Genomic DNA, 13839 nt, shown 5'->3' on the forward strand with positions numbered 1-13839 from the left:
CAAATTGGCTTCGGATTGGGAATCCCTCTCCGTGGGCCCCATCCATTTTTGGAGTGGGGAGTGGGACTCACACTCCCACCTCTCCCTTTTCTACCCTTTTTAATTTAATTTAATTTAACTTAATTTAATATTTAATAAATTAAATAATATTATTATGTTTATTTTAAAAATAATAGTACTATATTTATTTAATATTAATAATTAATAATAATAAATAGTTTATTCTAAGAAAATATTAATTTTGTACTAAATAATATTATATTATTATTTTATATAATAATAAATTTAATATAATTATATTAAATAAAATAAAATAATATTTCGTTTTATATTTACTCTCTTTTTATTAAATTTACTATAATTATATTTAATAAATATTTAAATAATATTATATTTATTTAAATAATATTATTATATTTAACTAAATAATAATTTGGTTTGATTCTAAGTCTAAATTACTTAAAAATAATATTATTATATTAATAGAGAATTAATAATATTACTATATACCATCTTTATTTGAAAATATAATATTATTATATTTATTTTAAAATATTAGTATTATATTTATTTAATATTAATAATTAATACTAATAAATAGTTTATTCTAAGAAAATATTAATTTCATACTATGTTAATAGTAAAAAATATTTCATTTATATTGCCCTTATCAATAATTTTTAATTTATATAATTAAAATTAAAATTAATAAAAATTGTGATGTTCATAATTAAAAATATTAATAATTATTATAAATTTACAAATATAATAAAATAAATGTTTATTCATTAAATATATATTTTATTAACTTTGTAATTAAAAACTATAATTCTCTAAATAAGGATAAAATTGTAATTTAAAGCCATTTACTCCCCAATCCAAGATAAAGTAAACACATAAATTGAATTTTGATCTTCATTTCATGCTTCTATTTTAGTGTAAGTAAATAACCTACTCTCACTCCTATTCCACACTCTCAATCCTGGGATTCCTACTCCTTAGGATTTCTACTCCAATCCAAAAAGTAAATGCTATCTTAGTATTGAGGGGATCTCAATTTGCACGGAGAAACATCTATTCACGCTCCCTCCTTTTTATCCACCAAACACTCCTAATATTTTATATTTTATAATAAACAGGACACAATGAAAAAAAATTATTTTATTGGAGGAGAGTCTAAAATACTAAAATCACCTTTTTGTTTATTTTTTTTAAATTTTGAGAAATGATACATAAAATTAATAAATATAAATGGTTTAAAAAATATTTTGCACACGCACCAATCAAATTAATTTCTTATGGAGTCTTCAGTTTAGAAACCGAGGTTTTTTAATTCAATATTTAAGATTAAGCACGTACAATCCTATATTAAGTCCTGTTTCGTCAATATACTTTGGAATATTGACCTCCCATTGATTGCGTTTTTTTGGTTGATGTTACATATGATGAAGATCAAACTAATTAATAGTTTTGTTTTCTAAAAAAATTTCCATGATTTATTTAGTTTAGCTTGTAATTAAGTCAACGATAAAACTGTCATAATATTGTGGTTTATTTTAAGATAAACTAAGCATAGTAATTAGTTCCACAACATCATCAAATGAGAACACCAAACTCACGTACACTTTTAAGTTTCGCAACAGCGGCCAAAAAAGGGCAATTAGAGTAGCAGTTTCACGACAGTAATGAAAGCTGAAATTAGACATATTCCTAGGACATTAGTGTTGCATGCATTTTAAAATTCTTCCGGGGATATGGCTACCTCCAAATTGCCTACCTTGTAGTCCCTGTAGCTTCTGAGGGCATGTTCTTGGTGAGTCTAAGAATGGTTGATACCATTCGTTCTGAGTCAACTGGCTTTGTTAGATACGCATTCATCCCCACCCCCAAGCATTTTTTCTCATCCGCATTCATTGCATGAGCCGTTAGTGCAACAATAGGAATATTGCGCGCACCGTGTTCTGATTCTGATTTCCTGATTTCTATTTTTGCTTCGTAACCATCCATCTTTGGCATCTGATTTGTCACGGAGACGTTAAACACGTTAAAGAAGTTTGTTGAATTAATTAATGTACGCATTCAATGTTAGCAAAACGATACCAAGGAGTAAGACTTGATTTCTTACTTGGCAATCCATTAAGATCAAGTCAAATCAAGGGGTATCGGGAGTTTCTGATGGAGATCCTTGCAGGAGAGATCTCCTTCTGGAACTTTCTGCTGCAAGCATCCGGTTCAGAGCTTCTACTGCCTGCAGTCCATCTGGCACGACATTAACCGTTGCTCCAACCTTTTCTAATATTTTGCATGCCACTATCTGGATCAATGGTGTGTCTCCGGCTAGCAGTATCCTTAGGCCTTCAAGAGTTCTATTTTGATTACCGGAACTATTTGTAGATGAACAAGGTTGATCTCGACAACTGCTTCCAATCTGATGCCGTTCCCTGCATTTAGAAGTTTAACATTCAAGTTTAATTTGCGGCAATGAAATTGCTTGTTTATTGTCGACAAACAATATACTTATATAGTATCTGATGTGTCATATTCTAACCTGAACATGGTGTGAATAAGATCTTCTGTTCTGGAACTGCTTTCCCCTGGACATCTACTATTGAACTCAAATGAACACTTCCTGAACGTCTGGTGCTTTGATGCACTATAACTTGCAATGCTTCCCCTAATTTCCTCCCCATTGCCTCCCGTAATTTCCTCCCCATTGCCTAATGCGATTAAAGAAACAGATCCATAAGAATTAACCAAGCTGCAGGTACCTCTAGTGGAATTAATTATTTTCAAGACATTCTTAGGAATTACATACCTTCATTTGTTGTACTTGAAATTCTACTTAGCATTCCAAGATTTTTCCCCCTCACGGCAGTTTCCAAAATTTGAATCATCTTTCCTTTATAGAGCGGTTTGCTAACCACTATATTCTGTCCTTCCCTGCTAAGCTCTGTCTTTATAGGAGACATGGTTTGATGGTTTACTACCCATGCAAACATCGCTTTCCGGTGGAATATGTCAGGGAGTTTAGCTGTTCCCTCCATAAGTCTGAACTTAAGTCAAGTAGTGTTATATCAATCACTACAACATAAACAGGGTCAATCAAGGCTTTGATGTTAGTCATCTCAGCTTTCAAAGGTTCACTTGATGAATATGGAGCATCAAAACCATTACTAGAGACTGGACTGATAGGATCAAGGAGTTCCCGGAGAATCCGAGTTAGCTCATGCCACTCAGATGTTTCCAAAGTGGACACTTTTTTCTTGCGTAACCATTGGGAAATGATCATTCTTTCCATACTACCAACTGTTGCAAGCACCACCTACATTGACATGATAATGTGTGAGCTTTCACCCACGAGACGTGTTTTATGTTCCAAACGATGTAATTTTGCTCACCACAGTGTTTGGAAAATCAGCATCATAAATCTGCTTTGATTCTGAAGATGCGCCCAGGAGCAGGTATAGTTGCATCAGAGTTCCTGGGCTGTTCTTCTTGACAACTTTGATTTCTCCACCCATCTTGTTCACCTGTCCTAACCAGGATGATTCAAAGATGAAAGTAATTCCAAAACCAGGCCTAGCAGATTAAATAAACCTTAAAAAAAAAAAATTCTACTTTCATATTGGTGTACCCACCAGGGTTCGCACAATGGATAGCCCAAGGCCAGTCCCACCATGCCTGGAAAAATGCAAAACTCTTTAGACAAAAATTCTGAAAGTCTCAGACTTTTTTGTTCCATGAATTGCTTATTATTCATATGCTTTTGATGAATAAATTTTGTTAATCTATGCGATTAAGTGTCAATTTAAATTTGTATTTGAAGAATCCATGACAGGATAAACCACTTACTTTCGGGTCGTTGAGGGATCGCCTTGCTCAAAGCTTTCAAATACTGTTTCCCATTTGCTCTGATCAATCCCTATACAGCATAAGAAACAGGCATGTAGTAATTATTCAGATGTGGCATACTTCTTTACCAATGCATACAGGAATTTTTAATTTGGTTTTAGACATTTGAAATTCGTACCACAGCCTGTGTCATCGACTTCAAAGCAAAGTGCCAATTTGTTATCCTCCCGAAAATTCATTGCGTTTTTCGCCTGTTGCTTCAATTTTGTCCTAAATGCACGCCCTAATTTCTTGCGATCAGTAGGAAACTCTGCAGTGTTTTAAAAGTGTCCAAATTCTTACACCATCCACGGATAATAATGTGCCCCGCTGTAAGATATTTGAAACAATTTTCTGTAAGAGCGAACTCTAATCATGCAATCACTACCACAAAATTAATAAAAAATGGGACTGTTATAACAGTCTACATGAAGTATCGCCGCATAGAACTAGCAAACTTGGCTGCGTGATTGCTGCACTTACATGATGTGAACTTGATAGAGTTGTTAATAAGATTTGAAAATATCTGAAAGACTCCACCAGGGTCGTGGAATGTTATCTAAAAGGAAACAAAGATTTGCAATCATATATCAGAACATGATATAGCCAGAAATATACATTAGTAGAAAAAATAAAGTTGCACCTGAAAGGTCTAAGACGGTCTCCACATTATGATTACTGCACTGCACAGAGAACAAGTCGACCAGTTCTTCGAGCTCCTTTTGCAAGTCAAACTCTGTATTTTCCAACTCCATTTTTCCTTATTCAACCTGTCCAGTGTTCAGAGTAATTAGTAGGAAAATGATTACTGATTCAGAACTTAATGTTTTGAACATAGCTGTATTGACTTGTAACTGACCTTGCTTAGATCCAATATGGGATTAAGAAGTCGGAGTAAAGCATAAGAGCTTTTTTTAATCTGGCAGACAGTGGAGTATTGTTCATTGGTTAATTGATCATCGGATTTAAGAATTTCCAGTAGCCCGATTATAGCAGCCATTGGTGTCCTCAATTCATGACTGCAACGCAACAAAAAGGCAATTTACTTCTGACAGGCAGCACAGCAAGTGTAAAAACCAATCGTTGTGGTTGAGTGAAGATAGTTGCAGGCCTAAATTGGAATGAGTTCTCTTTTAAATTATTCACGGTTTCTGATTTAACTTTTGCATATGCCGTAATGAATCCTTTAATAACCTAGTATGTACTATGTTATAGTACTTTCGATATTGTGGAAATACTGACCTCATATTTGCTAGAAAATGGCTTTTGTAGTTGTTTGAGGCCTCTGCTTTTCGTCTTGCATCAAGATGGCTTATCAGTTCTGCTCTTAGTTTCATTTCCTTTGATACTCCATTTGTCAATATCAAAATGCAAATACATCCGATGGCCAGGATACATACAGATGCAGATATCAGTATAATCAAAGTTTTGTAGGCTCTCTCATCTGCTTTTCCCATTATGTATTCTCTTGGAATGATAATGACACCAACCTGCAGACAGTGAATCAATTCAATATCTTCTGATGCTTGCAAAGGCAATAAATGCAATATTGGTATAAGCAATCACACAAGAAATTCAGGCACACAACAGAATTATGTAACAAAAAGATTGCGTCTTCTACATTGTCGAAACTTACAATAGGTAGTCTCTTTAGATTTAGAAAAAATGTGTCCATGTAATATTGCTTGTGGCCAAGCTTGGCTTTCTGTACATGAATCACATGACCCGGGGGAACCTTCTTCCATATTCACTCTGCAGCCATTGAGCTCCCATTTGTAGTACAGGATTATCGGAGTCAACAGCCTTCACAAGCTTTGGTCGCTAGCAAGTAGCCTTCTTGAGAGGTCAAATATAAGTGCCCACTATGTACTTCAACAAGTTCTTTCATCAGCTGGCCCACGCTAGAAAGTGCAGTAGTGGCACCCACAACAGCCACAATACTTTTATTGGAAGTGGTTGGGTCCCAAACTGGCAATGCTGCTGAAAGCAATGGTGAATTAGTAAACTTGCTCACTGCTACATGCCATGAAGCCACTCCATCAGGTACTTGAGAGATTCCTGCAATGTTAATTAGATCGTCCGGTGGGATGGGGCTTGCCTTTCCTATCTTCTCACCAGTGATGGGATCGAGTGGTTCCCGGTACCAAATGGCGGATATATTACCCTTTATGGATTGAAGTTTGAGAATAGTTCATGAAAATCGAAATTCTATCCATCTCTATAACTAAAGTTCGTTCATGTTAAGGAAAATATCTTTACAATCGACTTATTCAAACAACACTCCAAAGAGACTGTGACTATTGACTGAGCAGATCATTAAAACTGGTTATTCTAAAAAGGGAGCATGCATGTACTTAACAACATTGGAATTAAACCAAATATATAAATGGATTAGATGAAGTAAAAATTATAATGTGATCGGCAAACAGTCATTACATTATATAACAGCGTAGGCGTACATAATGATCAAGAAAGCAGAATGAGAAGCCCTCACATTATATTTATCGTCCAAGAGCTACGATTAAAATAAGTCCAAACAGGCAGGCAAAGATTCCAGCCGCAACCAACAGCTTGTGAGCCCTGTTATCATTCCTTAAAATATAACCGAGCACGCAAAACAGCAAACCCAACATTCCAAATAGCTTGCTGCCAAACAAAAGCGTTCTATCATTCGCTGTCAAAGACTTCCCAGCACTATATACGATTTCCGCTGAAGCGAAAACTAAAGTTGCGCCGATAACAAGGAAAATTTCACCCAAGCCGGCAGGATTCAAATTGAACCTTCCTAAATCCCGAGGCGGCGGCGGCGGCGGTGACGGCGGTGACGGCGGTGACGACGGTGACGGCGGTGACGGCGGTGAAGGCGGTGACGGTGACGGTGGAGGTGGCGGTGGCGGTGGCGGTGTTTCTGTTGGTGGTGAAGTACGCTCGTCACCACTGCCATCTCCGCCCTGCGCCGGATGTGTTGTTCTTCTTGATTTCTTACACGCCTTCCCATCATTGAGAATATGTGCCTTAATCAGCTTGGCCAATAAATTATCCACCAATTTAACCAATTCAAACTCTTGCGCCCGCCTACTGATTGAATTCCCGGGCTTGACGGAACCCTTATACAAAACGCCGGGTACTGATGATGAAAAAGAAAATACTACCACCGCCGCGATATATTCAATACATGCTTGAATTATCTCTTCGATATCTACGATTTTTCGAGAATAGTGCGCAAACAAGACATTTGCTCCAGCACGCAATTTATCAGGCCTCGCAATCTTATTTGCGACGGCTGGAAGAGTCCGTTCGAAAGACTGTGGTTGTTCTTCTATTGAACCGCTAACGCAGAGCAGACAAAAATACTGACACAACATCTGTAAAAACAATAAAGGAACGGGAAGAATCCCATCAAAAAGCAAGAAAACTATCACTTGGAGTATACAAACCGCGGAGAGTAGGAGGACCGCCGTGGCCTTTTTTGACGTCAACGCCATTCAGCGATCGACACAGCCCTAGCGGACCGATTAAAGATTTTGAGAGAAAATATTCAATTAAAAGTCCTTTTTTTAATTATTTATTTACGTGTCCAAGAAAATTGCTCGGAAATGACTTTGTGTAAAAGAAGGTACAAAACAACAACAACGGATGACGTAAGACATGACCGATGCCCTTTGAAATTTTACAGTGCAAGTAGGCTTTTTTTGGGTACATTTTAATTTATGATAATATGTAATTTATCCTCAAGGTTCTAAAAAATATACAGCAGCGCAGATCTTTTAGTGTAATTCAACGAGCGAACTAATTTAAATTTTAAATTTCTAGCTGAAAATGGAAAAAGATTGCATATCAAATATCGCTGAAAATTCTTACGATTCAAGTATGCGAACTTTTTTGGAGAATAGTTACACTCATGGTCCGAATCTTATAATGAAGCAAGAATGTGAACTTTTTTTTGTAAATGAAAGAAGCGGCTCGTATTACATATGAACTATATTTTTCTTGTTAACATATATTACATGTGAACTAACTTGAAAAGCAGTCATATTTTGCATAAACAATAAAAGGTAAACAAAAGAAATGACTTCATTATTGAAGTGGCATGTGACAATACATAGCAGAAGGAGCAAGCTGAATGAATGAAGCTCTATGTTACTTCAGCCTAATCAAGCAGAAAAGAAATTTCACAAACAGGTTGGTTCACCTCCCTTTCCAAAGCCGAATCTTATGTTTTATTTACATCAATCATCAGAGCATTCATGGCCCCAATCAGGTTGAGCTTTGCTTTTCTGAAAGAAGAGCTCTCTAAGTTATGCTTAACCAAGCTTGTTTTTCATCACAACTTCCATCCAGCCATTGACAGAATAATAACAATGTCTTGCTTAAGCCATACAGATGAATATTAGGTGCCTCTCAACCCACCTACACCTAAAGCAACATATGTCCAAAAAGGCATTGATTTTTCAATAACATCATTTGCAACACTACCCTTATGTTGAGAAACAAACATGCTTCTCACCTTCACTTGTTTTTTTTTTTAAAAAAAAAAAAAACTTGAGCATATTCTCAAGAGGAAAAAATTCCAATTCCAACAGTGATATTAAGTGGGTTACAACACATACCTTGGTTCCCTTCTTCAGGTTGCAACCTCACAGATAACCAAAAATTCTGACGTTTCCATGACATTTTCAAAATGATCAACTAAGACATAAGGATGAGAAGGACACATAAGGATACTTCATAAAAGAGGTATCACAAGGCTGCAAAGTGAGGCATTTCATTTCAACATCAGCCCATCCACGCACGAAAACAAAGTTGCTCATCAGAATTCTGTCTCAAAGGTGCACCTGGCAATCCCTTTTCTAAAATTAATTACAGAATGTAAAATTAACAACCCTCCCAGGCTCCCACCGCCCTTAAAAAAAAGAAGGATGGATAAAGAAGAAGAAAATATGTGTGGTGAAATATATTCTTAACATGAAAACTGCAGAAATTTGCATTTCTAGATCAAGATTTTTTTTTCCCCACAAGTTAATAGCAACAGGAAGAGAATCTAACCTGATTGTTGGATAAATTCTGAACAGCAACCACCCAAGCGTGACGAGGGGCGAGACAACCCCAGAAAGTGGCAAGGCAATGCATCCGTTGTGGAGTGTACTGCAGCATGCAGTACCACACATTACAGACCTCTTATGGCATAAACAGGCATAGTTTGGAAACGCCTCCATCCAATAGAAACAATAGTGGCATCTCTAATCTGGAGAATGTCGTGCCATCTGCGTCCTTTTAACCTAAACTGGAAGAAGCAATGAAATTGAAACATCTTATGACCTAGAGATATTGTTAAACTAGATAATAACATTAACTATCAAAATTACAATGAAACAGTAAATCTGGTTATTCTACCTAAGTTAAACCAATACATTTAGCTGTGAACTTGTAAGCCATCATTTTTAATATGATAAAAGGATAAAATCTTATTAACAAGAGAAGAACCATGAAAGTTCTGTAGTGCAGCAGCAGTCTACTCATTATTACATCATACTGAAATTGAAAACAAAACTATAAGACCATACAAATGAAACTATAACAAATTCAAATATGCAAGAATGATGCATGAAGATATCTACTGAAATTGTTTAGTGAAAGAAACCCACAAAGATGCCAAAAACAAACTTTGACCCATCATCCGGATACGGTTTCAGGCATCGGGGAAACTAAACTAAATAACAAGAAAAAAACATTATTTAATAATTCAAGAGGCAGTTTTCTTTTCCAGGATGACTGAGTCTGTTGCTTGACTTCAGCAGTTAGTAATTACCAACACCTAAATATATTTAATCCAAAAAACATCCACAAAGTTTTGAGTGGTAACTTAGAAAAGACAAAATGAAATGACAACCCAAGTGAAGGGAAAGTGGAGGAAAAAGAAAAAAAATTCACCACTGCACATCAAAATGTGATTCGAGTATTCTTACCTGTATGTACCCAAATTTTCCTCACCAAAACTGATTCCTCCAGCCAAAACATGATGGCAGGGGTAAAAATGTTTGACCATCTCAAAAGGAAGATCATGTATTCCCAATCTTAGATACATCCCCATTCGAAAGCCCTCTATCTCTAATTGAGTGACCTCATCAAAATCATTGAGCTCGGTTATATTCATTTTTTTGCCAGGCCTCTGTAATGCAGACTCAGCATCAGGCACAGATGTCAGGAGATTAGTCAAAGGAAATCTTGACTTGTTGAGAGGCAATACCAAATGATGGTGCTCCTGAATCTGATTATGAAGCTTTAGCTCAGGGAGCTTCTGAGTTGACATGCTCAACCAATGTGCCATGCAATCACACCATATTGTAATTGATGTGCAATTTATAACTTGAGTGAGAAAGGAGCAAACAAAGAGACTGACGTTGGGTATTTTCCAAGCCAAAAGAAATGGAGCAGTTGGTGATACTTCTACTAAACCATTGACAGGAGGGAGGTCCAACCATCTTGAAAGCAGGCTCAATGTTGGCAACAGACAATATTGCTTGATGTGTAATTTTAGATAAAAGACACAGAATACGACATGGACGATACTGGTAACACCCTATATTTGCAGACCGCTACAGAAGTTCAGTTATGCCAATGATATAATCAGCTTATTGTAGTAGATTAATCAAACTCCACAAGGATTCTCAAAACATTGTTGCAATATGATTTATCTTTTAGTTAGAATAGATTAGATGATGCTTCTTGTACATATAGGAAATTGTATTGATAATATGTATGTAATTCAGGCATACAAGTATTAAGTGATAGTTAGAGCCTTACACCAATTGTCTCTGGATAAGTAGCAGAGCATGGCTGTGCTTGTTTGCTCTTTGAGCATTTTTGAACAAAGCAAATACCACAACCATAATTTTTATTCATGACACAATCATAACCTCACATAAAAGTTTAAGGTAAAACAGAAATGGGATTATGGAGCACAAGTAATGGAAAGACATTCACTCAAACAGATCGCTTAAATGCAAAAGGTATGGCGGCAATAGGCAACACACAAAGAGCACCAATAAGCCACAGCATGAGATTTTCAGGAAATAGGATCCCCAAGATTGACAAGAATCCACAAACAGTGGCAGCACATCCCATTGCAGCCATCAGTCGAGAAGCTCTGTGGCTACGCTGCACAATACAAGCACCAAGGCACAGAAGAAATCCAACAAAACCTAAAAGCTTGCCCACAAACAAGAGAGTTCTGGCATCTTCTGATAAAGATGTGCCAGTGCTACACCGAATTAGTGGCGCAGCTACACATACTTCAGCACCGAGAAAGAGGCATATCTTGGCCAAACTAGGGAAACAGAGCTGTCCTTCAGACCGAGAGGATGCCACTCTATCGGATGGTGATCTATTTGGCGGTGGCTGTTTGTCCCCGTCTCCATCTTCAGATGATGCATTATTGTGAGACGGTGAGGCCAGCCGAACCGAATTAGGAGAAATAACAGAGTAGTCATGGCTCAGATCATCAACTTGGAGTATATGCTTCTCACCACCATTGTCTCCCCAATGCGGCTGACTTCTAAAAGCAGTTGTTCCAAACATGTTATATGGCTTAAGATCAGGCCAACCATTAATATGTGCCAAAAGTTTATCCACTTGAGGCAGCGTATCAGGCCACTTTCTTGAATTCTTCCATTTGAGGACCAGAGGTTTATCCAACTCTAGCTCCAGACGTTCAGTACAGACATTTACCCGAGGTTCAGTTGGAAGGTTAATTTCACATAAAGACGGACTCTCCCAATCGTACCAAATTCGTGAAACATGGGTTGGTCTTAATGACAAAGAAGGTATTACCACTTGCTCTACGCTAGCTCGACGCCCAAACAACTCCAAGCGAGGATCAGCTGGGTCTTGGGAGTCGGAAATGGGATTAATGGATGCCCTTCTGATTTTTTCATCTTGAGCATGACAGGAATCAGAGACCGTCTCCCTGTCCATCCTCGGCAGCACAAGGAAATTTTCAAATGAAGATTCCTTAACGTTAGCTTCATGTGAAGACCCGTTTCTTGAATTCTTCAAATTGACGATATACTTACGAAATTTCTCTGCCCTAGTTGGACGATCAATCAACTTCTCCCACCACCGTGACGGAAATCCTATACGAACAGTTTTGGGTTGGTGGTAGGAAATAGATGCCTTTCTGATTTCATCTTTTTCAGTACAATTGGGATTTTCATCATCTTCAGCATAATCAGTCGTCACTCGTATTATTCTTGTCGTCTCCAGCGAAGAAGGACGATAAAGCCAAGATACAAGATCCTCCGTCGAGATATCTTCAAGCGCGTTTGCCAATCGATCGGAAAGAGCCATATGGCGTGTTTGGTAAAATCATTTAGGGCATACGAAGAAGATGAAAGAAAAGCAGTGGACAGGTAATATTTGCAAATTAAAAAGTCATCGTGATTTTTATTATTATTTTATTTTTATTGAATTATTTATTTTTGCGCAGAGGAAGAAATTACTCGGAAATGACTTGTGGGATAAGGTAACCAACACAACAATGAATGACGCAAGATGTGACTCATGCTCCTTTCAAAAGTTATACCAAACCGTATACAAGAAATTCAACCTAATCCCATCTTTTAATTATTAATAAATACACGCCAATGGGCTCATTCGCACAATCGATGCGCTCAAGGTCTTTGTGTCAAAACTGGGGGTGGGCACCATCCTGCCCAATCCGTGAGCCCGATTCAATCCGTATGAATTTTTACGGGTTGAGGTAGATTGATAAAATTTATGGGTCAGATTGAGTTATTAAATTTTCAACCTGTACTGTTTATGAATTAGGTTGGGTTGTAAATTTTTAACCCAATCCAACCCATCAACCCGTACATATAAAAATATATTTAGCAGCTCATCTGCTCGTGCATAGAACATAACAACATCACAACTCACAACGTTTCTTGAAAAGTTGCCCAAACTACACATCGTCACATGCTCAGGTTCTTTCTTCTTTCTATTTTACTAATTTATTATTGTTTTGAAACAAGTTGATCAATTTTTTATTGTTAAAATGTCTAGCCCATTTGATTTCATGATTTGGTGCTTTATAATATTTTTTTATTGATAAAAGTTGGTCAATTTCTGGTTGTTATGATGGTGTCAAGCTTAATCAACAATCGGATTAACATCAATAAAATAATTATTATTATTTCAATCTTTGGGAAAAGGTTTTTCGACAAACATCTGCTGGGCATTGTTCTGCAAAAATATTTTCAGTATTAACTAGTCATCTTCGGTTGAAGATATGGCATTTTATGAATCAATTACATCAGATAAATATTTATATTATGATTTATATTTTTATTTATTTTTATTTTCCTTGTATTTATTTGTTATAATATATATGCCAAATATTTTTATTTTTATTGTTATATAGATTCAAGATTGGCATCAGATTTTGATGTCATTAATTTGGATTGATATGGATTTTGATGTCATTGGACTGATCTTCATTACACTCCTGTTGGTTGGTGTTGAGCAATGGTTTGGGGAAACTCTCTTCCTATGTATGGAAGACTTATAAAATTTTTCACTCTTTGGACTTCAATGTTTTGTATTAAACAAGATTTTAAATTTATGGACTTTTATTTTCATTAGTTATGTACTAATAATTTGATTGTTAAATTTTGAAATATTGGATTTGTTGTAAGGATTTTAATATTTTTTTTTTAAATTTTTTTAATTAATTAATTTATTTTTGTTTAGATCATAAAAATGGGCTTTTTCAAAAGCCCAACCCAAACAACCCAACCCGACCCAACCCGCAACTCTGCGAGTTGGGTCGAATTTTTTCAATCCGTTCTATATGCGGGTTGGGTCGGGTTGATTATCAACCCGACCCGTGTCCACCCCTAGTCAAAACCATTGATAGGATTTAATTTTTTTCTCAATAAAATTAAGTAAAAA

General features: G+C 36.3%; 1 protein-coding gene and 1 pseudogene across 2 annotated transcripts; both read right to left on the reverse strand.

The window, feature by feature from the left end:
• Window positions 1-1601: 1601 nt before the first annotated feature.
• Window positions 1602-6073, reverse strand: LOC18036979 (annotated as a pseudogene).
• A 1865-nt stretch (window positions 6074-7938) lies between these two features.
• On the reverse strand, window positions 7939-12313 carry LOC18037521. Of its 2 annotated transcripts, XM_024180569.1 has the most exons (4): window positions 9858-12313; window positions 8938-9175; window positions 8502-8726; window positions 7941-8307 (listed from the first exon to the last, which is right to left on the reverse strand). In XM_024180569.1, the coding sequence occupies exon 1, from the start codon at window positions 12235-12237 to the stop codon at window positions 10876-10878; it is 1362 nt and encodes a 453-aa protein (XP_024036337.1). In that variant the 5' UTR covers window positions 12238-12313; the 3' UTR covers window positions 7941-8307; window positions 8502-8726; window positions 8938-9175; window positions 9858-10875. The 2 variants fall into 2 exon arrangements, with proteins under 2 accessions (XP_006425424.1, XP_024036337.1); XM_006425361.2 differs by having other exon boundaries at window positions 7939-8726.
• Window positions 12314-13839: the final 1526 nt, after the last annotated feature.

This window comes from Citrus clementina, unplaced genomic scaffold (assembly GCF_000493195.1).
Source record: "Citrus clementina cultivar Clemenules unplaced genomic scaffold, Citrus_clementina_v1.0 scaffold_7, whole genome shotgun sequence".
Lineage (NCBI taxonomy): Eukaryota > Viridiplantae > Streptophyta > Magnoliopsida > Sapindales > Rutaceae > Citrus > Citrus x clementina.

Bases quoted from the DNA above. Each gene is read 5' to 3' on its own strand.
- LOC18037521 (XM_006425361.2), bottom strand. From the start codon at position 12,237: ATGGCTCTTTCCGATCGATTGGCAAACGCGCTTGAAGATATCTCGACG.